The sequence below is a fragment of the Puma concolor genome, chromosome D1, assembly GCF_028749965.1.
Source record: "Puma concolor isolate L17-30 chromosome D1, mPumCon1.1.hap2, whole genome shotgun sequence".
NCBI lineage: Eukaryota > Metazoa > Chordata > Mammalia > Carnivora > Felidae > Puma > Puma concolor.
This window is the reverse complement of record NC_141676.1, coordinates 101,612,916-101,638,017: the sequence shown is the minus strand read 5'-3', so window position 1 is coordinate 101,638,017 and position 25,102 is coordinate 101,612,916. Positions and strand designations below refer to the sequence as shown.

Here is a 25,102-nt window from a genome sequence, read left to right as displayed (position 1 = left end):
TTCACCATTGATCCATTTACCTATCAGTCTATTTATTTCTCCACCCACCCATCCAGTCATTCATCCATCATCTACCCATTCAACAATCCACTTGTTCAACCATCCATCCATCCATCTATCCATCCAATTATCCATTCATCTACTCAACCATTCATTCAATCACCTATCCATACATCCATAAAATCATACAATCATCTGTCCATCTTATCATCCATCTATCTATCCATCCATCTATCCATCCTCCAGCCATCCAAACATCCATTCAACTATCTACCCATCTACCTAATCATTCATCTATTATCCATCCATTCAAATATACATCCATCCATCCACCTACCCATGGATCCACACATTAATCCATTCAACCATTAATCTATCCATCTATCTAATCGTTCATCCATCCACTCCTCCATCTATCTACACAGCCACCTATCCATTAAACCACCTATACATTGAGCCTTTCATTTAACTACCTATCCAGCCATCCTTCCATCTATATATCTTTCCATCCAACCATCCAATTAATCATCCAACCATTCATCCAATCATCCAATCATCCATCCGTCCATCCATCCATCCATCCATCCATCCATCCATCCACCCATCCATCCAATCGACTCCTAAACATGCAAGGCAGTGTTAGTAATTCCTCTTTTGTACTACTGTTGTGCCCTGGCTTCTCACGTTAGACTGTAAACTCTATGAGGACTAGACTCATAGGAGTCCTCTATGAAGACTATGGACTCTTCCTTCTTCATTTGTCTTTATATCTCCAATGTATGGAAGTATCTACAATACAGCAGATATTCAATAAATGTTTTCCAAATGAATAAATGACCATCTGTTAAGCAACTACTAGGTGCCAGACACTGTACTAGGCCCTGGGGAAATCAAGGTAAATCAGACCCATTCATGCCAGTATCATGTATTAGGATAGGGGTGATATTCAAACTATTTAACATCAGACACATTCTGGAAGCAACACAGTCAGAACTGAGCAAGGTCCTCAGAGACCACCTGCAGGTCTATGCTTTAGTGGCCAGCTTCTAGAAGAATTGCAGGGATCCTGTGTGAGAGAAGGAAGATCCAGGGTGGAAGGGAACAACATAGAAATGTTTATTCTTTATTTTTTTTTAACATTTATTCATTTTTGAGAGACAGAGAGAGAGGGAGAGAGATAGAGCACAAGCAGGGGAGGGGCAGAGAGAGAGGGAGACACAGAACCGGAAGCAGGCTCCAGGCTCTGAGATGTCAGCACAGAGCCTGACAAGAGGCTCGAACTCATGAATCACGAGATCATGACCTGAGCTGAAGTCAGATGCTTAACCGACTGAGCCACCCAGGTGCCCCTAACATGGAAATGTTTAAATATTTAAACCAATATGGCTTTGCCAGTGTGCACCTCTAAAATTCAGCCCTGGTTAGGTCAGGCACAAAGTCTTGGGGGCACAGAGGAGGAAGCAGTGAGAACTAAAGTTTCAGAAGATTGGAGTAGCAGCTCTCCCTTAAATGAGACACAGGTACACTCTCTTGCCCAGATGGTGCCATGAGCCAATGAAAGGTGGCCAGCGTGGCTGAGGGCCAACACTCCTTCCTGGGAAGCCCGTAGGAAACTTGCCTACCTCGGAGCCGCTTCAGCCGCTTCTCCTTCCTCTTCTTGCGAACGATGAAGAGCAGCGCCACCCCCAGAGTGGCCAGGATGACCGGGCAGCCAATGGTGAACAGCTTCTTCACATCATCCCCCTCACCTTGAGCAGACTTGATGGGAGGGATGGTACCTGAATGGGGTGAAGAAGGGAGTCAGATGTCCCTTATGAGTAGGATCTATACAGAGTCCTCCGGGTGGGGTAGCCCTCGAACCTCTCTTGCTGCCCTTGGTCTCATTCTGACCCCCACTTCCTGGCACAGAGCCCCAGCCTTCCCCTTTTGCCCTCCCCACCACCCCCCAAATTCTGGTCAGATCAGGACATCCATGAACAATCATGTCGTTTCTATGCTGCATTATGAAATTGATGACTTCGTGAGGCTGTTTTAGAGTTATCCTGAAGTCTTTCAGAGATAGTCTCCTTCCTGTTGGAGTTCAATGTTCATTTCTAGAGGGGGGACAGATGAGCTTAGATGCCCCCCATCCAGCTCGTAAAATGGGGGAGGGATAGCAGGAATCAGAGAGAGCACTGTCAGAGCAGCGGGATCCCAGGGTCTCTTCCCCAGACGGGAACAAAGCCATTCAATGCTGCATTGTCTCCTTGATCCCCCCCTCCCATGGGCAGTATCTGCTAACTTTGGGTGCCTGCACAGAGGCAGTAAGTTCTGCTGACATAGCCCTCTGCAAAGCCCCTCTTTGGCCTGTTTCAAAGCCTTGAATAAGAGCCATCTCCTTCATGAAGCTTCCATGTTTGAGCCCATCCCTTCTGCTACTGCTTTTCTTCGATTTCCTTAACGCACGGGTCGACTTCATTTACCTTGTGACAATGGATCTCTATGAATTCAGCCTTCTATGTACCTTTAATGTATGCATGCACGTGTGTGTGCGCGCGCATGTGCATGTGTGTGCATGTGTGTGTGTGAGCGTACGCGTGTGTAGGAAGTGCCCCACGTGGCAGACACCAAACACCCACGTGCTCATCTACACCTCCCAGACTTCCTGGCAGTTAGAGGAGAATCAGGTGACTAGTTCCGGACAACAGAGTGTGAACAGAAGTGACGTGCGTCACCTCCTGGCCAAGGCAGTTAAGAACTGGGGTGCCTCTTTTACCCTTCTCTTCTTGGTGACCTTGGAGGCTACCCATTCAAGATGGCAGAGCTAGAAGATGGTGGCCAGCCAACCCTCTCAAGGCGTTATGAGAGCAAGCAGCAGATCTTTACTGGGCTAAGCCCTGGAGCTCTTAGTGTTTATCTGTTACTGCAGCACAGCCCATCCCATCCTGGCTAATGCACCATGTTAGCAGAGGGTCCTCCGAGGGCAGGGCCTCAACTACACCTCTACATTCCTCTCCATCTCTCTGAAGCAACAGAGAGCAAGGACTGCACCTTCCAAGACTGTCTGTCTTAGTGTGACCCGTTTGCCTGTCTGCAGGTCTGTATGGTCACGGGCGCACCTGCCCACCGGCCTGCCTGCCTGCCTACCGGTCTGCTGCTCCCTTCCCTGTCTCCAGCTTTTTCCTCCCTGTCTGTTTTTTGATTTGTCTGTCCTGTGTTATGCGTCTGCCTCTCTGCCAGCTTCCCTGGGGACACCTCCCCGCGGTCCGGGTGCTGCCCCCCCACCCTCTCCGACTCACTCCCGTCGTAGTCCAGGGTGGCGAACTGGGCAGTCTCGTTGCCGCAGCCGGCGCTGTTGCAGGCCCGCATGCGCAGCTCGTACCACGTAGCCTCGCGCAGCTCGGTCAGAAACACCTCCCCGGAGCTGTTGGCCCGCAGCCCCTGCCAGGCCCAGGTGCCCTTGGGCCGGTACTCCAGGACGATGGCTGTGATAGGGCAGCCCCCGTTGTTCCAGCCCTGCAGGTTAAGCCGAGCATGCGTGGAGTTGATGTGGGTGAACAGGTGCTGGTCTTTGCTGAAGGAGGGCTCTGGGGGGCGGGGGGGCACAGGGAGAGAGCGTGGTTAGAGACCGAGAGAGAGGAGGAGGGTTCGTTCATCCGCGGGGGGAGGAGTACCCTGGGCCAGGGGGGCTGCAGTGGCTCTGGGAACAGCGTTTGGCACAGATGGGACTAGGGATGCCCCAGGGGACAGAGGAGGAGGGAGATGAGGGAAGGACCTGGAGAGAAGGCCTCGGCAGAGGAGGAAGGGAGGTGGGGAGAAGGAGGAGGCTGTCACCATCGGCTACCCCGCCAGGGAGGTGGGGCCTGTTTCTCCTACTGTGATTGGTCATGGTGCTATCCATAGGCCGGAACGCGGCTAAGCCCCTCCCCTCAGTCTCCGCTTCCCAGCGCCCTCCTTGCCTACCCCAGCCGTCTTCCATCCCCATGGCCTGGGCCCATCTCTCCCCATCTGGGTGATCGCTAAGCCTCACCCCGCCCGTGGGTCTTTGCCTCGATGATCTCGCTGATGCGCCCGGAGCCCACGCTGTTCTTGGCTGCCAGCTTCACCTTGTACCACGTGCCACACTTGAGGCTGTCCAGCTTGAAGGACCGCTCCCCTGAGCTGATGAACACATCCTTCCACTCTTCGCTGTTGTCCACCGAGTACTGCAGCACGAAGCCTGCCCGGGAGGTTTGCCTGGCTCAGGGCGGGCGTGGCGGGGCCTGGGACACCCCAACAGGCGTCGTGGGGCTGGGCTCCGGCAGGGGCAGAGTGGGGCCTTTGGTGATGGGGGGAGGGCCCATGCAGGTTGGACCCAAAGCTACAAGGAGTTTTCCCGCTCTCTCTTTAGCAGCTAAGGTGGGGAAGGGAGCAGAATCCAGAGCCTTGAGGCTTAAAAGGGACCCTATTTAGACCCTGCTACTCCAGGGATGGTCCCCCTGACAGCGGTATTAGATCACCTGGGGGCTTTTCAGATCCCATCCCAGACCTCTTGAATCAGAATCTGCATTCTTTAAGATCCTCCTGGTGATTCATGTGCTTATTCAAGGCCGAGAAGCACTCTCTGTCTACTGTTACAGATTTGGGAACTGAGGCCCAGAGAAGAAAACGGATCTCTCCAGGTTCACACAGCTCACCAGCAGCATTTGGGGCGGGCCGTCTAAACGTGGGATACCTAGGCTGGTGACTTTCTGTGGCACTTGGGTAACTTCCTACTGGTCCGAATTGCCCATCCCCCTGGCCGTTGATCACTTCTGGGGCATTATGGGGACCAAGTGGTGGGAGTGGGTGAAGCCCTTCCCCTGCTCCTGGGCCCAGAGTTTCTTCCCCTTCCCCCTCCTCCTCATCCAGACCCCTCTCACCTCGGATGGAGCTGCCCCCATTGTCACCTGGAATCCAGGTCAGGGTGATGGATGAAGCGGAGGTTTTAGAGACAGTGAGGCGGGGCTGGTCCGGGGGAACTGTGAGGGAAAGCCACCAGCCCTCACCACAAAGAATTAACATCCGATGACGGCGGTGTGGGGTCTCCCAGTTGCAAGTGAGGGCCAAGGCCTGGCTTTCCCACCCTCTTGGAGCCTCCCTGGCTCCCGCTCCTTCTGTCCATCCCTCCTGCCTTCTCTTCCATGTGGCACCTCTGTCCCACTGAGGGTCTGTCGCCCAGGTCGTTGGGGAGGTTGCCGGGCGGCCGGCCTTCCAGGGTCTTACCTTGCACCAGAAGGTTGACGATGATGGTGTCGAAGCCTCCAGTGTTGGTGGCCGTGCAGGTGTAGTAGCCTGAGTCCTCAGCCTTCACAGCACGCAGCAGCAGTGTGCCGTTGGTATGGATGAGCCGGTGCCCGTCCATGGACACAGGGATGGCCGAGTCTTCACTGCAGGGGTGGGAGGGCAGAGATGGGTTATGGTAAGCACCCCCTCTTCCCGGGGCCTCCCCCAGGACTGGAGGCACCCAGGGCCGGGAGCAGAAGGAGGCTGGCTAGGCGGCCCAGGGCCCTTGGCTCTGCTCAGCACTTCCTGGGGATATCCCGTAACCCTGCCCTCTTCAGGCACCCAGGGAGGGGAGATCCTTAGCCGTCAACGGTGGGGAGCCAGGGAGCCCAGGCCTCCTGGGAGAGCAGTAGCCGTGCACCCGGCAGGGCCTCTGGTCAGCTGGAAGGTAAAGGCACCCGATTCTTTTCTTTATGGCTCATCTACCACCCATCACTTGGGTCACTCAGCCCTCCAGGGTCCCGCACATACCTGTCCTTGGTCCACTTCACGGCAGGGGCTGGATCTCCCACTGAATTGCAGGGCAGCCGGACGTCTTTCATCCAGGGTGTTGTCACGGTGCCTCCGAATGAGATGATCTTCGCTGGGGCTACGGGGAGGAGAATGTGAGGGCACCCCACTCCTACCCACAATGCTGTACTGGGCGGCCTTTCTTGGGGCTTCCCAAATTTACGCATCAAGCCCCCCGTCTCCTACCTGACCTCTGCTTTGAGCTTGGAGCAGGGGTGGGTGCAGGCAATCTCAGATGGGAGTCATTGGTTCAACAAACATTTATCAAATAAATACTTGCTATGGGCCAGGTCTCCCATGAGGCTCTGAAGACTCACACAGTGAAGAAGATCTATTTTCTGTCCTCGAGTTGCACATCGTCCAGGACAGACACTTAAAAAGGATCATTATGGGGGCAGGGGCACGCCTGGGCGGCTCAGTTGGTAAAGCATCTGACTCTTGCTCTCTCAGCTCAGGTCTTTATCTCAGGGTCATGGGTTCCACGCTGGGCGTGGAGCCCAACTTAAAAACATTTTTTTCCCCACGGGTCGAGAATACTATGGTAGGGATAGGTACAAGTAACCGTGGGAACCCACAGGAGGAATGGACTCCGCCAGCTTGGTGGTGGTGGAGGTGACAGCCAGGGAAGCTTCTGGAATTGGAAGCTTTACCTTGAATCTTGAAGGCTAAAAAGGAAGGCCCTGTGCAGGGAAGGAGAGTCATGGTGGGAAGAGGCAGCAGCACCGAGTAGAGGCCTGGAGGCCTGGGACCCGTGGGAAGTGTGAGGGTCTGCAAATACTCTGACGTGACCAAAGCCCAGGGTGGGTGAAGGGGGACGGGTGGTGAGCAGGAGCAGAAGCATGGGCGGCGGGGGCGGGGGGGCTCTGTCAGCAGAACAAGGAGGCTGGACTTCCTCTTGGGGTCATGAGCTGATAAGTAAGTAGTGACGTGTTCAAAGTAGAGTTGCAGATAAAGCCCCGGTGCCGGCAGAGGATGGCTTGGCAGAGGACGTGGCTCAGTGGCAAGATGATGGCCAGAGAGCAAGATGGTGGCTGGAGCTGATGTAAGTGGGGCAAGAGGTTAGGGGCTCCAGGAAGCACCGGCAGGACTCGGGGAAGGACTTGCCTTTGAGGAAGCGATAGAGGGGGAGGGGACGATGACTGCCCGATTCCGGCTGGGTGCTGGTGCCCTCACAGAGACCAGGCACACGGAAGGAGGAGGAGGAGGAGGAACGGGGACACTTCGCTCCCACTGAACCTGGGGTCACCCGCGTGGAGTAACTGGAAAGCACCCAGATACACAAGTGTCCCACAGACACCGATGTGGGAGTCAGCGGCCCAGGGACTGAGTCACCGGGAGCAGGAATGTAGACTGATACAGGGGTGGCAGTAACATACAGCCACAGAGGAGAAAGGAACGTCCCCCGGGGTTGACAGGAGCATGCTCGGAGCACCAGGATGCACAAGCAGCCTCACGGAAAGCAAGAAAGGCAAAGACGTCAAGGGCACCCGGAGAGGGTAGTCGCGTCAGGTCCCTCTCAGACCACCGGGCCGTGTCACAGGTGTTAAGTTAACCAGGCCACCAAACGCTGTAGAGCTCCAGACCTGGTGCTGCCACGTGGCTGGGGTTGGTTCCCAGGGCCCCAGGGCTAGAGACTCAGGTGGCTGAGGGAGGAGGCCAGCCCAAGAGGAAGGTGGCCTTCCCACGGAGGCCCAGAACCAAGGCAGAGGACTGAAGTTGTGGGCTGGCAGCGGGTCGATCCCATGGCCTGTGGTCTGCACAGAGGGCACATCAGCTGCTGTGCGGCTGCCTCTTTGCTCCCGGGCTGGGGCCTCACACCTGTCATTCCCTGTAACGCGGGGGTGCATATGCCCTCATGCCATACTTCTGCCCAGGCCAGGGATTCGATGGGGGTGTTCCCTAAGAACAAACTCCGCGTGCGGCATCTAGCCCAGGGCCTCCTAGGTCTGCACTCTCTAAGTGTCTGTGCATCGAGTGAATCAGCCATCAGAGGCATTACCTCTACCGGAGACGTCTAGGCTTTCAAACTACAAAGCTCCCTTTATGGCTCTCGGCCCCGTGGAAGCCGCATACCCTGCCACCGCCCCCTCTGGAGGAGCCGAGCCTTGGGACAAAGGCTCTGCCACGAGCTGGGAGCGAGACTGATGTCCCTTCTTTCGGCCCTGGAGTCAAGTTTGGAGGAGGGACCGGGGCCCTCCATGCCACCCGGCCCTGAGTAGCTGCACGGCCTGGAGCGTGCTGTAAGGCTTTCTGGGAGTCAGGGGGCAGCAGAGGCCCAGTGTTGGCGGATGCGGGATGGAGGCGGGTGGCCCGCCAGCTCCTCTCGGCCAGGTGGCAGAGAGGGTGGAGAGAGACACCCCCTCTCTTGGGAGAGCCCGAATTCTAGAAGGGGGCTTCTGGCTGCTTCTTCCCCTCCGGCCTGTGCCGCTTACCCTTGCCCGCAGGCTCAATGGTGACCTTCTCGCTGCTGTTGCCCCGGCCGGCAGAGGTGACGGCGGCCACCCACAGCAGGTACTGTTGCCCACGGTTTAGGTGGGCGATCCGGTAGAAGAGCTGCTCTGGACTCGTCTCATACTCGCTCGGAGCCTGCGGGACAGGGGCAGAGAAGTGTAAAACCCAGCCTCCTGGGCTTCCAGCCTCCAACCCCCAACCTCAACCTTCCTCGGAGGACCTGGGCTCAGAGTAGGGGGGTGGGCCAGTCAGGGGGGTGGGGAGAGGAGGCAGGATCCTGCCTCGTTCGCCCTTTGTGGTTTGGGAGCAACAGTGAGCAGAATCTGCACCGGGCTTGGCCCTGGGGGCTCGTGGGCCTGCTCTGGCGTGGTGCTGGGCCAGCCTCAGTTTACTTCTTTGGCCGACCCAGACCCTGGCAAGTGTGGCTGCAGGTCAGGGGATGTGAGTGTTTCGGGTGAGTGATGGAGGGAGTCCGGAGAAGGGAGAATGGAGGAGGGAGGGTCCCAGGAAGACCCCGGGGAAAGGGAGTCTCTGGGAAGAAACTAAATTACCGCATTTGCCTTATTAGGGCTGTAGACGGGCGCCCCCAGCCCGAGCCCGCTCCGCACCACCTCCCCGCCCCGCCGTCTAATTACCACTCCTTTATTCTGCGGGAGCAAACCGTCTGGGGGAAGAAGGGGTGGGAGACGGAACTCGGAAAGCTTCACGGGACAACACTTTATTAATGATTATTAGTGGTATAGATCACCGTATATATTTGTAGCTTGTATAAATCTATAAATTTTTTTTTTTAACCAAATGACAGTTTTGACAAGTTGCCAACAAAACAATATCGGATCCCAGTGGTTTTACCAGTTGCTTTGATGAAAAGATTATGTTGCCTTGGAAACCAGAGGCTCAGATATTGAAATGAATTTGAGAAGGAGCTTTTGATAAGCGCTAGTTTGCAGACCTCCTGTCAGCCCCTTCCCTGGTCCAGGCGGGATGGGGCTGACTTTCATTTTATTTTTTGGTCAGCCGCGGGGAAGGGAAAAGAGGGCGGCACTGGGGCCTCTTTGAAATCAGGGCAGAAGTCTAGGGAGGGGGGAGCAGCCCCCGGAACAGATGGGGGGCCCTGAGGCCAGAGGGAGCTAATAATTAGTTATCTCTGCAGTCACGGGATCGTGCACACACATGCTCACATGCACGCTCACACGCACATGGACACGTGGACGCATTCATCCACATGCTGAGGGACAGACCTGCAGATAGAGATGGGGTCACAGAGGGACATTCTCTGTGCCCCACGGGAGGACTGAGGGGCCCGATGACTTATGGCAGGAGAAACCATCCTTTTTTGGCCCCAGGCCATCTGCAGGGAGATGTTAGGAAGGAGGCACAGGCGTCTCCTCAATACACATAGAGCTGCCTGGCAAAGTCTCCCTCTTGCCTCCCTAATGGAGATTTGGCCTTGAACCCAGGGGGGTCCCTGCTGCAGACAGGTGCAAAGCCACCTTCAGCCCTGGTAGTTGGGAAGTCTTTGCAGGCTATGGCACCCAGGGGACCGTGCGGGTACCTGTAGTTCCTGTCTGTGTACGAAGTGGGTGGTGTAGTGGCTCCAACACCCGCCTGCCCTTCTTACCAAGTGTGAGTCTCACAGCTCATGCACCTTTCTCTCTCAAGGCTCCTGGGGCCTCGGTTTCCTGTTCTGTGAACTAAGAAAGCGATACTGCTCTGCCTACCCCGTGTGGTTACAGAGAGGCACAAATAGGCAAGGGCTGGGCGAGTCCTTTGTAAACTGGGACGCGTTCTTCTCCCGGCTCACTCTTCCGTGAGGATTGAGGTGTGCATGTGCACGTGTGGAGAAAAGTCGAATGTGCGTGCTTGTGTGTCAGTGTGTACGTGAGCGTATGTTTGTGTCTACACAGGAAAGGTTTGGCTTTCCTTTGAAGGTGTTAGCATCGTATCCAGATCCCGGGGTCTTCCTTTGAACCTGGGCTCCCCAAGAATCTCCTGAAATCGCTTTTAAAAACACATCACTGGGGGCGCCTGGGTGGCTCAGTCGGTTAAGCATCTGACTTCGGCTCAGGTCATGATCTCGTGGTTCGTGAGTTCAAGCCCCACGTCGGGCTCTGTGCTGACAGCTCAGAGCCTGGAGCCTGTTTCTGATTCTGTGTCTCCCTCTCTCTCTCTGACCCTCCCCCGTTCATGCTCTGTCTCTCTCTGTCTCAAAAATAAACGTTTAAAAAAAAATGAAAAATAAAAACACATCACTGTACTCCCAAATAAAGTCCCAGTGGATCAAAAGTTAAAAAGAAAAAGGTAAAACTATGAACATATTTGTCTTTCTAATCATAAAAATAAAGGCAAAAATCACAAAGGACAGTGATTCATAAATTTGAATTCTATAAAAACAAAACCTACGGCACACCAAAAACAGTGTCAAAAGGCAAGCAATGAGCTGGCAAATCATTGCAGCCAATACGATTTTTAAAAAGGTTATTGTCCTTCTACGTAAAGAGCACTCACAAATCAATGAGAAAAAACCATGAACCACCCAAATAAAAAATGGATAAAGGACATGAATTGACAATTTTACCCAAAGATGAAAAAAAAACAAAACAGTCAATGAACATGTAACAATAATCAACCTAAGTAGTAATGAAAGGAATATACCTAAAACAGGACCCCTTTTTTCCAATCCAACTGGCAAAAATGAAACATAATATAATATTTTGGATTAGCATGGGGGTAAGAAACAAGTATGGACTTATTTTGCTGGTGGAAGCATCAAATGGTTCCAACTTTCTGAGGGGTAATTCACAAACACGTATGCACATTTTAAGAATATCCATATTCTTGATGACTCAGGAATTACCATAGAAATTTACCTAAGCAAATGATAAAACACGTGCATAAAGACTTATCTGAAGAATGTTCAATGACATGTTATGTACGATGTTGAACATTTGAAAATAGATGAAAGAATAATGAGGGCACCAGTTAAATAGATTATATACATATGGGCATTCAAGGTCATGTTTGAAAAGAGTATGTGATGGTGTGGGAAAGTGCCTAGATATATTACACAGATTATATAACATTATGTAACAATCCATTTTAATTTTTTATTAAAAAACCCCCCCATAATATACGTACAGATCAAAGGCTGGAAGGCCATCTACCAAAACACCGCCAGCGTTTATCTTCAGAGAATGAGTACACGTAGTTTCTACTCTCCTGTCTATTCTTTTATGTATTTACAGAATTTTGTACAATAAAATTGCATCATTTTGATAATCAGAGAAAAACAACAAGTGTATGAACATGTTTGGTACAATTTCTAACGGGACTCACTGCAGTTCTGGCTGCCCCCAAGGGCATAACTTGCGGGAGCCCACACCAGATGCGGTTCCCGTCTATTCTCAGGGTTCCACACGTGCGTGTTCTTACACCCTAGCACGTGTGCATACATTAGACTCACGTGCATTGCCTCTAACCTCACACTCACACCCGTGGTTTTGCCCTGTCGCGTGTACACGCCTGTGTCCTCACCCCCAGCGCTCACTCCTAGGTCTCTTTCATAAGCGAATTTGTAGTGCAGTTGTTTGGAATTTGGAGTATATTTGTGCAGAGCGGTAACATCACACATCACACATCACACACCACACATCACACATCACACAGTGTGGTGGTCAGGTGTCTGGGTCCCTCGCTGAGGTGGTTCCTCCTCCATAAGGTGGCTGAACTGAATGAAGTTCTCATCGCACAGGACCCCTGGCCCCTGTGTGCCACTGTCAGATCGGAACCGTCCCAGGAGAGAGGGGCTTCCTACGTGCTTGTGCTCAGGACATGAAGAGAAGCGGGGAGGGTCCCAGGGTCTCCAGCAGGGCACGGGCCCCAGGAGCTCCGTTCTGGGGGCTCGTGAAGCCTGAGTTAATGAGGAGGCAGCACTCCTTTGAAAGGCTTCATTGTCGGAGGAGGAAATGACCGCACAAAGCCAAGCTGGAGAATGACTACCCTCTCCCATCAATTCATGAAGGGAAACTTGCCCAATGTCTAAGGCTTTACAATTGCCAGGCTCCTCGTAATTCATTCATCAAACATGCATTTAGTGACAATGATGTTCCAGGCACAGTGTTTGGCAGCTGGGGGACCCAGAGATGAAAAGATGCTGCCCTTGTCCTCACAGGGCCCCACGGACCAGCACAGGAGACAGAAGTGAGCAGCTAATTGCCATCAAATGCATTCAGCGTATGACAGAGGATAAAGACCATGCCACGGCAGGGGTCAGCAATGGCAGAGGCGTGGGCTGGGAAAAAGCACAGCGGGCATCCAGAATGGTGATAAGCTTAGGATGTGTGTGGGGGGTGGGGGAACAGGGGGAGAAGGGAAGGAGGGGCAGACAGCACGGCTAAAACATCGATTGGAAAGTTGGCACAGACACCCAACAATGGCAGCGCATTCTCAACGTCCAGACCCCAGGGCCCCGCATTTCCTCTCCTGGGTACACACCCGACAGGCACACGTACACACGTGTATGGGTGTGCACAGCAGTGCCGCAAGGAACAGCTCCAAACTGGAACCTACCCAAATGCCTATCAATGGGTAGTGAAATGGATAAAACAATTCTATATACGCACCCAGCGGAAACCTATACAGAAGTGAAAGTGAATGATCTATAACCACACCCAACAGCGTGGAGGAAATTCACAAGTTCAAAATAATGTTGAGTAAAAGAAGCCGGATTAATGGTATGAACTTCACTTACATAATGGACATAAACAGGCAACACTGATCTGAAGTCAGCATGGTCGTCACCCTGGCAGGGGAAGGGTGGTGACCGGGAGGGGCACAAGGAGGTCCTCTGGGGTGTCCTGATGTCGTGTTCCCTGCTCTGGGTGCTGCTTGCCCAATGTGCTAGGAAATGTCATGGAGCCGTACGCCCACGATATGTGCACTTTTCTGCATATGGGCTGGTGGCCGTGAGGATGGAGGGGAGGACGCAGAGTCACTAAAAAGCCCACATTTCTGGGCTTCTCCTCTGGCAAAAGAACTCTGGCCTCACTGGTACGGAGCTGGGCCACCTACTGCTCAGAGGGTAACTCAGAAAGACCACAGGAGAGCAGAGCGGAGCTAGAGATGCTTCCTGGCTGCCGGGAGCTCATCCGCAGATGCTCGGGCTGCTGTCCCATCACAAGCTGCTGGCGGAGGGGGAAGCTGGCCACCTCCTGTTCCTTGCTGCCTGCCTGAGATGTCCTGAGCATCTCCCAGCTACTACTCCCGCACACCCCTGGTGCGCCCCGCCCCCTCCCCACTAGACTGGACACCCCTCGAGGGCAGGTGCACCTGCTCATGTAACTAGAACGGCTGTGCTCCAGAGTAGCCACCCAGCAGAACTCAGTGCTGGAGAGGCTGGAGATCGGGAAAGGCAGAGGGAAGGATGCATACTATGGATATGCTATGGATATGCATAGCATATGGATTTGCATATCCATAGTACTGCACTGTACTCCCAGCTTTGGGCAGATATTGAAGTCTGAGTCCTCTCCCCAGCAGTGAAGCCCAGCCCTGGCCCAGAGAGAGATGCCCTTGCCTTCCTTCTGCTGTCTGCCATTTTCCTCCTCCCTCCAGTGGGCTCCAGGCTGACGAGGCCGCTCAGGGCAGAGCTCCAGCAGCCCTCGGAGCCCAGACCGTTCACGCTGGAGCGTGATTCATTTCCAGAGGCCATGGACCAGGCAGGCCCCAGTCACCAGCTCTGGGGCCTGATAGAACCTTCCTTGGTCAGCCAGACCAGAAGACCAGAGGAGCCCAGGCCTTGGTCTCCCTTTCACATCTGCTTGGTGGTGACCGCCTGACTCAAAAGAAGCCTCCAGGGGTTGTGACCACCTTGCAGCCCCTGGATCGGAGGACTGACCCAAGATGGGCACCAGGTAAGGCTTCAGCTGCTCTTGGGTGACCAGTGCCCATTCTTATCCATGAATTTAGGTAGAAGCATGGACATAAGCAGCCCCCGGGTTTGACCCGGAAGGCAGCTGGTCTTCAGGGTACTTTTCCCTTTCTCCTGTCCCTGTCATCATTGGGCACTGGGCCCACTTACCGGCTGGCCGGACCCAGGGCTGGAGCAGAAGATGGTGTACTTGCGGATCACCCCATTGGGCTTGGCTGGGGGGAGCCAAGAGACAACCACACTGCTGGCGGACGAAGGGACAGCTTTGATGCCTGCAGGGGGACCTGGAACTAAGTAGGGAGAAGGCCAGGTCAGTTTGGAGAAGGGAGGAGGTCAACCTTTGGGAAAGAATAACATGGTGGGGAGAGTGAGGCAGATCAATCTGGGAGAGCTTCCTGGAGGAGGCATCCTTGAGCCATGGTTTAAAGGGGGGAGGTTCCAGCATGGCAAACAGGTAAGGAGAAAGGTGATCATTTGGGGCTTGTAACAAAGTTTCCAAGATGAAGGCATTGGGAAGGGCCAGCTTCAAAACTGTTTGGCCAGAACCAAGGACTTAGGACACTCAAGAGAGAAACAGAACCCATGGGGATTTCACATTGATCCCTAGGCACTTAACCTGCTTCCTCTCCCAACATTCAACTACTAGCTTGTATACAGACCAAACATATATACTGGTCACTTTGCTCTTTGGCCTGTGAGCTCCTTGAGGCTGGGGGCTCCATGGACTCACAGAGTGGACTGTGTCCTGAGGGTCAGGGGCTGGCGTCAGCCAACGGGTGACAGGGTTTCCTGCCATGTGCCCAGGGCACTGCCCCTGGGATGCTGCTTAGGCCCTTTCTGTTTTTAGGAGGGCAAGTCTACTTGAGAATTGGCCAGGATATTCATCCTAAGGGCATACCAATTCATATGTATTCTGCCCTCCCACTGTCCCCCATCTCTGGTCCTGCCTGGCCCAGCTGGGTCCCAGGGTTCTGCTTGGGCGACTGGAAGCTTCCTGTTTTCAGCTCCCCTTCATCTGTCCCTTGAATTGCTGTGCACTTGTCTTCCCTCCTGGGAGCTTTATATGCTCCTTTGAGGACGGTGATGGCATCCTACTCAACTCATTTTGCCTCCCTGAGTCTCAGTTTCCCCATATAGATGACGGACATAATAACAACCGCATTAAAGGTTTGTGGAGACAGTTAGTACTAATTAAAATAAAGCACCTGGCACAGTGCCTGCCACATAGAAGACAATAAACGGTGACAATACTCAGTTTTGCTCTAGCATCTACTGTGATTTTTAAAAAAATCTAGTAAGTGGTCAACAGTTCTAGGCCAAATAAAATGACGATCCATCATGGCCATCCATCCAGGGGCCTGAGCCCTCCCTCACAGCTACGGCCCTGATATCCTGCTTCTGCTAGTGTCTCTGCATGCTGTGGAGTGCAGGGGGCCACGGGTGCCACTGGGGCTGGCCAGCGTGCTAACTCAGGTTCAGATCTTTTTCGCCCTTGCTCACTTCTTTTCTCAGCAGTAATCGAGAGGGGTATGTTGATATCTCCCCCACGACTGTGTATTTGTCAATTTTTGTAGTCCTGTCGGTCTTTGCTTTTATATATTTTGAGATTATGTTATTAGGTTCACAACAAATTCGAAACTGTTTTATTTGACTAGTAAATTGGGTCTTTTATCCTAACAGAGTGTCTTTCTGTATCTCTAATGATGCCTTTAATCCTTTCACATTGAACCTTTCTCTACCTTTACGTCTTAGGTGTCTCCTATGAACAGCACATAGTTGGGTTTGTTTCATTGCTGGATGAGTCTGACAGTCTTTATCCTTTAATTGAATAATTTAGTTGATTTATCGTTAATGCAATCACTTATATGTTTGGGTTTAAATACCTCAGCTTACTAAATACTTTTATTTCCTTTCCTGCTTTTTTCTTTTTTTTGAATCGAGCCTTTTAAAAAATACTTTATTCGGGGCGCCTGGGTGGCGCAGTCGGTTGGGCGTCCGACTTCAGCCAGGTCACGATCTCACGGTCTGTGAGTTCGAGCCCCGCGTCGGGCTCTGGGCTGATGGCTCAGAGCCTGGAGCCTGTTTCCGATTCTGTGTCTCCCTCTCTCTCTGCCCCTCCCCCGTTCATGCTCTGTCTCTCTCTGTCCCAAAAATAAATAAACGTTGAAAAAAAAAAAAATTAAAAAAAAAATACTTTATTCCCCCTCTTTATTAGATTGGTTATTAGACAGCCTTTTAGGGGTTACTCAACGTGAGCCTTTACCAAAGCCTAACAACATTAATTGGCACCTTTTTTTCTCTCAGACAATGCAAGAGACTTCAAACTTCTTACCCAATTTCTATGCCTTTGTTGTATATTTTAGCCACACACACACACACACACACAGATATTACACCCTCCCCAAGATGATATCACTATCATCATCATTTTACACAGTCAGTATAAATGGAGATTTACTCACACATTCACCATTTACTCGTTCTTTGCTTCTTGCATCATGGAACTCATAGCTGGGATCATTTTCCTTCTAGCTAAGGAATAATACCCTTTACTATTTCTCTAGAGCAGGTATGTCGAGAAAATACATTTTCTCAGTTTTTGTCTGCAAACGTCTTTATTTCATTTTAACCTTGGAGAGTATTTTGGCTCGGCATAAAATCATAGGTTGACAACTATTTTCCTTACACACTTTATACCACTGCATTGTTTTCTGGCTTCCTCGGCTTCCACTGTTTCTTGTCTTGTTTTTATTATTCCATTGTTTCTGATAAAGCAGCGGTTAATCTAATTGCTGGTCCTGTGAAGGTAACTGGTCTTCTTCGCTTCGGTTGCTTTTAGGAATTTTCCCTTTGCGTTTCCTGTTTAGCGGCTTTATTGCGATGAGCCTAGGTGCGGACTTCCTTAAGTTATTGCTTGTGGAGTCTGCAGAGTGCTTTGCTTTTTGCTTTGGGGATGGATGTCTTTCATCAATTCTGAAAAGTTTTCAGGCATTTTATCTTCTGCCCCGTTCCCTTTCTCCTCTTCTTCGGGACTTTCTTCTCACATCCTCTGTGCCCTGGATATTCAGAATGCGGTCCAGTTGTCAGCAGAAGCGTCACCTGGGAGCATGTCAGAAATGCAAAATCTCAGGTTCCACCCTAGACCCTACCGAATCAGAATATGAATTTTAATATGACCCCCAAGTGACTGGTATGCACAGTCAAGTTTGAAAATCACTGCTCTATCTCTGACTGGTCCCTTTATTTTCCATTCGTGTGTCTTTCTGAGCTGCTTTTGGGTCTTCTGATCTGCCTTCCAGTCTGCTCGTTCTCTCTCCAGCTGTGTCTCATTTGTTATTAAATCTATCTACCGAGTCCTTAATTTCAGGTTAATAGTCGCTCTGGTTTCTAGATTTTCCATTCAATAGTCCCCAGTTCTCTTAAAATTTCAATCTTGTTAAGAATAACTCTTTGAAAGTTCATATTTGACAAAACCTGTGTTTGGACTCCTTGTGGGTCTGTTTCTTTTATCTGCTTCTTTTTTTTCCTGCTTTTGTTCACGCTGTTCCTCATAGTTTTTTACTGGGTGCCAGACACATCATTTGCAAAATTGTTTGTAGAAATAGTTTGAGGCCTCAAATGATGTAATCTTCCTAAAGGGAGAATCTGTGTTTGCTTCTGACAGGGACCTGCCATCTGGGGTTACCTTACTCTAACTTCCAGGACTGAGATGATTTGAAGCTGGGCTGTGTACTTCTGGTGCACCTTTAATCCTACAGTGCTGCCCTCATGGTCTCAACTCAAAGTGAGGGGGACCCGCCTGCCCCAGCAGGCCCTTGACTCCAATCCACGGCTTTCTAGTGCTGCTCTGATTCTCGGCCACTGCGTCCAGATTCGGCAAATGTCCCCCACGGGGAGAGCGGTTCCAAATGCCAGGGTCACCTCCTGGGCTTCCACTCTCCCTTGGATCCTGGCCCAGTAATTCTGCACTCTCCTGCCAGCTCTCTGATGCCTTCAAGCAGGTGTTTTAGAAAATATTTTATCCGGATTTCCTAGTGTTCTCAGCAAGAAGGAGAGTGGGTTTGAGTCACGTAGTCCACCGTTACTGGAAGTGCAAATCCTCTGACACGTCTCTCTGAGCTTGTCTCCACCTCTCCCTCCACCTTCCCCTCCTGCCTCCCTAGCACACACCTTCTGCTTCTCTGCCTAGATGCCCACAGGTTCTAACAGGCTTCTCTGAGGCCAGTCCTCATCCCTGCCCCCACCCCCAGCCCCTTCCTGCCATCTGTCGTCCACGCTTCCGTGAGGGTTACCTTCCTGCAACACAGGTCCAGCCAAGCCTCCTCTTTGGCTAAATATCTTTAAAATGGTTTAAAATCCAGCTCAGGCTTCACTCTGATTTGGTATCCCCAGGGGAGTTGGGGTGTCAGCAAGAGGCTTTGTTGCTCATGAACAGCAAAGTCCAGTCAAGTCAGCCCGAGACCAAGTTATAGACTGGGGGATTCGGACGTAAGAAATGAGCTTGGGGGCGCCTGGGTGGCTCAGTCGGTTAAGCGTCCGACTTCAGCTCGGGTCACGATCTCACGGTCCGTGGGTTCGAGCCCCGCGTCGGGCTCTGTGCTGACAGCTCAGAGCCTGGAGCCTGCTTCGGATTCTGTGCCTCCCTCTCTCTCTGCCCCTCCCCTGTTCATGCTCTGTCTCTCTCTGTCTCAAAAATTAAAAAAAAAAAAAAAAAAAGAAATGAGCTTGAATTTATTTGACTTTGTTTTCATTTTATCTTTTAATTTATTTTTGGTTTTCTCTACCTTTCCTGCTCATTTTTTCCTTGGAAACATGCAAAATCCTGAGCTGGCGGTGGGGTGGGGAGGGGAGCAGGCAGGGGGAGGTAGGTAGGGAGTCACAGTGTCTTTGGCTATTCGTCCAAGCTCCCATGGCAGAGCTGGAGCCAGAATGCGGGCCTGTCTGCTTCCCAAGTCAGCCGGAAAGAGCTGTAATAACTGCCATTGACACCATGGGAGAACCTGGAGGAGGTGGGGCCGGGCTGGTGTAGTGCCCGCTTGTCTGCCCGCCCGTCGGCTGTCGTTCTTTCCTGATCTTTGGGGACCCATGCCCCTCTGTCCCTCAGAGAAAGCCGTCCCCATCACCTCCACCAGGGGATTCACCATACTTGGGGGAAGTCAGCCGCGATCATTCCATTCCCCTTTCAGTGACTGGCTTTGCAAGATGCACGTTGCCCCAGGGTGGCCAATGGGACATGAGGATAAATCTGTTGAGGAGGGGTTTTTGGGCCGGTTTTTATTCACTCCCCGAGAGAGGCAGGCCCATAGGAGGAGGCCACTTCTCCGACTCTGAACTCGGTCTTGTCTGCTGTGATGCCGGGAGCCGCGGGAGGAACAGGTGACGTGCCGAGGACGGGGGCCCACGGAGTGAACCAACCCTGTGGAGCTGCCTCCTCAAGACCTCTTGTTACATGTGATAATAAATCCACTTATTGCTGAAACCGTTTTTTTTTTTCTTTAACTTGTATTACTCACAGCCCAAAGCTTCCTGTCTCCGACAGAATAGATGATATGGAGGCAAGAAGGTCTTCATTTGCCTCCGAGGAGCTGAGTGACATTCAGCAAGTTGCTTTAGTTCCCTATGCCTCACTTTTCTCACCTCTAAAATGGACATAAGATGTACCTCACAGGGCTACTGGCAAGGCTCAGCCACGCTTATGACCACATGTGGTACACATATCAAGTGTGGCCGCTGTTCTGTCGAGACCTCATCTGACAGTGGATTCCTTCTGGCCCAGGGCCTCCCTCTAAGGGGCACTGAGCCTCTCTGGGGCGCCTGGGTCCTCCCAAAGCAGTCACTTCACTGCCAGCGCCTTGGTAGCCATTAGGCACCTGCTCTTTGCTAGCACCGCACGTTTTAGAAAGGATTTTGCAGTTAACGTGCTTCTTGGGACAACCCAATGAGGCATCACTGTCCCCATTTTATCACGAGGAAACTGAGGTTCAGAAAGGTTAAGTGACTTGCCAATAACTGGCAGGGCTGGGACCCTTCTTCTGCCGTGCTCACGGGAGCCCCTCCGCTCTGCGGAGCCTCACGGTAGGGCCCCATTCCCTGCTCGCGATCATCCCTGTGAGCCTCTGCAGGCAGCTCTAAATCGAAAGGTTGAAAGCTCCTCGGAACTTTGGGTTCCCCTGTGGGGAATCCCTTACCTTTGTGAAACATGTGGAGGTGCTTATGGCTCAGACCTTGCGTCAGAATAGGCCGCAAGAAGTCTGGGGGCCCCAGTGGTTCCTCTCTGGAGGCTGGGAAGGTGCCCGTGTGTGTGGTGCAGAGGCTCTGGAAGGGGCCGGGCTCTGAGCACAGTCCCCGTTTGGTCTCCACATAAGAGCAGGTGGCTCTGCCTGGAGCCATCCCAGGAAACCTTGATGGGGGGATTAATGGCAGGAAAAGTAGGGCAGGCAGGTTGGTAAATATTTAATTGCTCAGAGCTTACGGCGTGGAGGGGGCCGATCTGAGAGAAGGGCAGGGCTTAGGGAGAGTGGGGAGCTGGATTAAAATGCTCTGTTCCCCAAGTGCTGGGCTGCCCTGGGAAGCTCTCTACCATCAGTCCCAGCCTGAGACCCTCCTCTCAACAACTCTAACCCTCCAGCACCTTCTGCCAAGTGGCACAGGAGGGGCCCAGACTGTGGGAACTTTGAGAAAATGGAGGCAGTGAGGGTAGGAAGCCATGACGGCAATGTTGGCTAGTTTAAGTACCCATTGGTGCCAGCCCCTCTCCACACAAACTCTTTTAAAATATAGCACCTGCCTCAGAAGGTTTAAGAATCAGCTAAGTGATGGGGCGCCCGGGTGGCTCAGTCGGTTGAGCGTCCGACTTCGGCTCAGGTCGTGATCTCACAGGTTGTGAGGTCGAGCCCCGCGTCCGGCCCTGTGCTGACAGCTCAGAGCCTGGAGCCTGCTTCGGATTCTGTGCCTCCCTCTCTCTGCCTATCCCCCACTGGCACTCTCTCAAAAATAAGTAAACATTAAAAAAAAAAAATGACGTGTTGGGATGACGTGAGGAAGGAAGCAGAGGCTGGCAGCAGGAGCCCAGAGCTGCGCGTGGGCACACACAGCACCTGCTGGACACGCTCCATATGAAGGAGGCCCCCTGGCAGTGTGGCCCTTCTCCCACCCTGTTCTCTGCTGGGTTCTCCACTCCCCCACCTCCTCACTTTGTCATTCTGCCCTTGAGCTTTGGCTCCTGATTTTCCTCCATTTCTGCCCCAGGGTGGAGGGCCTGGAGATCACAGCTCCAAACGGAGTCACCTCCCATTCTCGCCCTGAGAGCCTCCCCAGCATGCCAGAGTCCAGGGCCTGGACCGCTCTGGGGCCTCTGCCACGCCCCTAACCTGAGATGTGTGCAGTGACGATCCTCTCTCCCTCCTCCCCCAACCCCAACCATCCGTCTCCAGAAGAAACCAGGCAGAATCTTGCCACAGAAAGGATGCCCTTGGGGAGGGGGTGGGGAGAGAGGCTTTCCGGGGCCTCCGACCTGGGGCTGCAAGGGGAGTTAAGGGAGTGGGGAGTCCCAGAGCATCTCACTGCCACCTGCGGTAAGCTGTGTTCTCCTAAAGCGGGGCCCCAGCATGCTCAAAGCCACCCTGCAAGGACTTACGGGGACAGGAGACAGGACAGTGCCCTGCTCTCACCCTTCCCCTTGGGCAGTGCTCAGCGACGGGTCCGGGGTGGGCGGGGAGGGAGCCTGGCCGGTGGGCGAGGCCAGGCTGGGCGCAGTGGAGGGGACTCACCATCCTCCTTGGTCTGGATATAGAGCACGCTGCTGCGCACGCCGTCCCCGGCTTGGGTGTAGGCCAGCACCTGCACGCTGTAGTTGGTGAACTTCTCCATGCCCCGCAGCTCCACCCGCTCCCGCGTCGTCGTGATGTTCTGCATCTCGCCCCACTCTGCCCGAGACAAGCAGCGTCGGAACGCGGCCAGGCCGGCCGGGCCTGGGGCCCCTGCCGCAGCCCCTCGGCCAGCCTGGGCTCCGGTCGGGCCAGCTCCACTGGGCTCAGACCTCGACTCCACAGTAGTGGCGACCGGGGGGACCGCCACCTTCAGGCGCCGGGGGGCAGGTCTGGGGCTCTGCTCCCAGGCCGCGTGTCTTCGCAAGTGGCCCAACTGGGGTGAGCGGCATATGCCCGGCCTCAGCCCCAGCTGACCTCATACCAAATTGAGCTTAATGCTCTCCCTTTCCATCTGAGCACCTTTCCCCTCCTCCCCTTCCCCTCTCCACGTGAGGGATCCCAAGGATCTCCTGGAAGGGAGCCTAGGCCAGGTGGGATGGTCACAGCCATTCCTCTTTGCTGTCCCAGGGCCTCCTTCGGCTCTCAGGTCAGTAGGCAGTGTGTTACCCTGGGACGACGGGGCACAGGCTGAGGCTGCCTCCTCTGTGTCTGACTGCTCCTGGGCCAGCACCCTGAACGCTCAGTGGTGTCTGTGAGCAGCTAAGCCCCTTCCTTTCTCCCCACCGCTGGGGACACCCTCCCCAGGAAGCACCCACACGGAGAACCCGGGCGAGGCTGGTAGAGGGGACAGCCCCCGCCAGGAAGGGCCAGGCCTTCCTCCGGCTCAGTGAGGACCCGTCATCTGACTCTGCCAAGGAACTTGCTGTAGACGGAAGACGAGTTTAGGGAGAGGGTCCCACGGGAAGACCAGGGTCTTAGAAGGAGGAAAAGAGACAGGCTCCTGAGCTGACAGCCATCCACTGGGACCACCGGGCTTTCCAAAAGACGGGCCCAGACGCACTGGCTGAGGACGGGCTTCGTAGGAGACAGGTGCCTGCAACCCACCCCAGCACCTCACCGGGGACCCGGTGCAGGCAAAGAGCCCGAAGCAGAGAGCCTGGCCAGGGGAGGGCAACAGTCTGCCCGGGGCCAGGGGCATGAGAACACCGCGCCCGACCTGAGGCAGCTCCAGGTCAGTGCAGGGGGAACCTCAGAAGCCTGAGCAGTGGGACCTTTCTTTTTAGGAAATCAGAAACCAGGGTAGTCCTGTTCAGGACCAGAGCCAGAGAAAGACCCCAAAAGAGGACAGTATGGCCAACAACCCAGGTGACTTTAGGGAAGATTACAGGCTTAGAAAAGAGGAAGCAAGGGGCGCCTGGGTGGCTCAGTCGGTTAAGTGTCCGACTTCGGCTCAGGTCATGATCTCACAGTTTGTGGGTTTGAGCCCCACGTCAGGCTCTGTGCTGACAGCTCGGAGCCTGGAGCCTGCTTCGGAATCTGTGTCTCCTCCTCTCTCTGCCCCTCCCAGGTTCATGCTCTGTCTCTGTCTCTCAATAATAAATAAATGTTAAAAAAATTAGAAAAAAAGAAAAAAGAAAAGAGGAAGCACGCTCTGGAAAGCCAGGGACCACCCTTTATGCGGCACAGCAGAAACGCACGAGGCTGTCCCCCAACACATGAACTGAGGACACTGCCCGAGATCCAGCTCCTGAGCTCCAGGTCTCTGTGCTTTTAGAGGAGATGACAGAGATAGAGGCAAGAAGGACACTTCCTGTTGGCAGTGTATCCGGGCACAGCAGCATCCAGGTGGGGAAGGGGAAGGGAAAGGCAGGTGCCCTGGAGAAACGACCATGAGCTGGAGTCTCAGGTCCTCCTGGGGAGAAGGGAGGGCCCCGGGGCTGGAGGCAGAAGGCTCAGGATCCAGGGAGGTAAACTCACGGGGGCCCTTATGGCCCCCAATAGAACATTTCCATAGTTGGGGAGGCTGGGTCTCTGCCTCACACAGCGGCAGACTTCCCTATCACTGCAGGGTTCTCGTGGCCACCAGCGGGCGGGGACTTGGTGTGTTTGTGAGGCTACACACGACTGTTTGGACCCGCGCGTCCCAGGGCGAGGAAGGCACACACAGGGTTGGTTGCTGTCCCTCTGCCATTCCTACCCCGGCTTCACTGCATGCGCTTCCCCACCTTTCCCCGGGTCCCAAGCGGCTCATCTGCGCAGACCGCTTGCCCCACGGCCTGGCCAAGGGGTGCCCCCTTCCCCCAGGTCCGGGTAGCCCCGCTTCCTCCTCTTGTCCCCTCCGGCCTAGGTGGTGAGGACTGTTCCTCGGTGCCCCGCCCTCCTTCCACAGCCCTCTGCAAGCAGCGCCTTCATGAAACTCTTCAACTGCCCCATTCGTGGGTACCTCCTGCTCCCTGCCCGGACCCTGACCGAACATCCACAGGTTACGTTAGAAACACACGTGCACCATCACAGCTCCAGTCATTCCCAGACACACTGCCGTCCAGGAGCAGCTGGCGTCCCTCCCCCCACCACAGGGGTGACCCACCCTGGTCTCTGGCTCTGGCTGGGGTAGCATGTGCAGCAGAGGGAGCTGCGCCTCCGCCGGACATCCCATGGGAAGATGCTCAGCTCCAAGCGTGGACACAGACCCTGCACCTCTCACCCCGAGACCCGGCCTTCACTCCTGGCAGACTCACCCCCATCCACGTAGAGGGACCAGAAGATGACACGATAGCCTTTGAGGACGCCATTGAGAGTGCTGCGTGGGGGCTCCGACCAGGAGATGACCGCCACATCTGAGGTGATGGACAGGGCCCGGACGTTCTCGGGGGGCTGGCTGGGCACTGTACGGGGCGGGGAGAGAAACAAAGGGCCCCGTCAGGAGGTACAGCCCGACATCCGTGCCCCCTGCCAGAGGAACATGGAAGGAGCTCCTGACAACGAGTGAGGAGAGTCTGGGCTGTGTGGCCGGGAAGTGAAGCAAGTGTCCTCTTCTGGGTAAACAGAGGTCCTCACAGTCTCGGCGCCTTGGCCTCCCGGTGGCCCGTTCCCCGTTCCGGGTAAATGCCGGGGGCAGAAGGTGATGAACTCTGGGCATGAGCCCAAGGGGATTCACCAGTGGGCGCCAAAGCCCAGGGCGGATGCTACAGAGCCTGGAAGATCTCCACGCCAGCCCTGG

At 53.8% G+C, this 25,102-nt stretch overlaps 1 protein-coding gene and 1 long non-coding RNA gene across 3 annotated transcripts in view; one reads left to right on the top strand and one right to left on the bottom strand.

Moving 5' to 3' along the window:
• Window positions 1-25,102, bottom strand: part of DSCAML1 (DS cell adhesion molecule like 1) — a 349,712-nt gene that overhangs the window by 5,649 nt on the left and 318,961 nt on the right. For both annotated transcript variants that reach the window (XM_086679019.1, XM_086679020.1), the window contains 10 exons: window positions 24,621-24,767; window positions 21,943-22,098; window positions 14,324-14,463; window positions 8,226-8,379; window positions 5,755-5,872; window positions 5,224-5,387; window positions 4,881-4,979; window positions 4,010-4,198; window positions 3,279-3,566; window positions 1,623-1,778 (listed from right to left, as the gene is read on the bottom strand). In XM_086679019.1, coding sequence (XP_086535145.1) covers window positions 1,623-1,778; window positions 3,279-3,566; window positions 4,010-4,198; window positions 4,881-4,979; window positions 5,224-5,387; window positions 5,755-5,872; window positions 8,226-8,379; window positions 14,324-14,463; window positions 21,943-22,098; window positions 24,621-24,767 — 1,611 coding nt within the window. The remainder of the gene's footprint in view (window positions 1-1,622; window positions 1,779-3,278; window positions 3,567-4,009; window positions 4,199-4,880; window positions 4,980-5,223; window positions 5,388-5,754; window positions 5,873-8,225; window positions 8,380-14,323; window positions 14,464-21,942; window positions 22,099-24,620; window positions 24,768-25,102) is intronic.
• On the top strand, window positions 3,962-6,109 carry LOC147576943 (uncharacterized). Its single transcript, XR_015241326.1, has 3 exons — window positions 3,962-4,209; window positions 4,599-4,722; window positions 4,870-6,109. It is a non-coding gene; the product is annotated as an uncharacterized LOC147576943 (long non-coding RNA).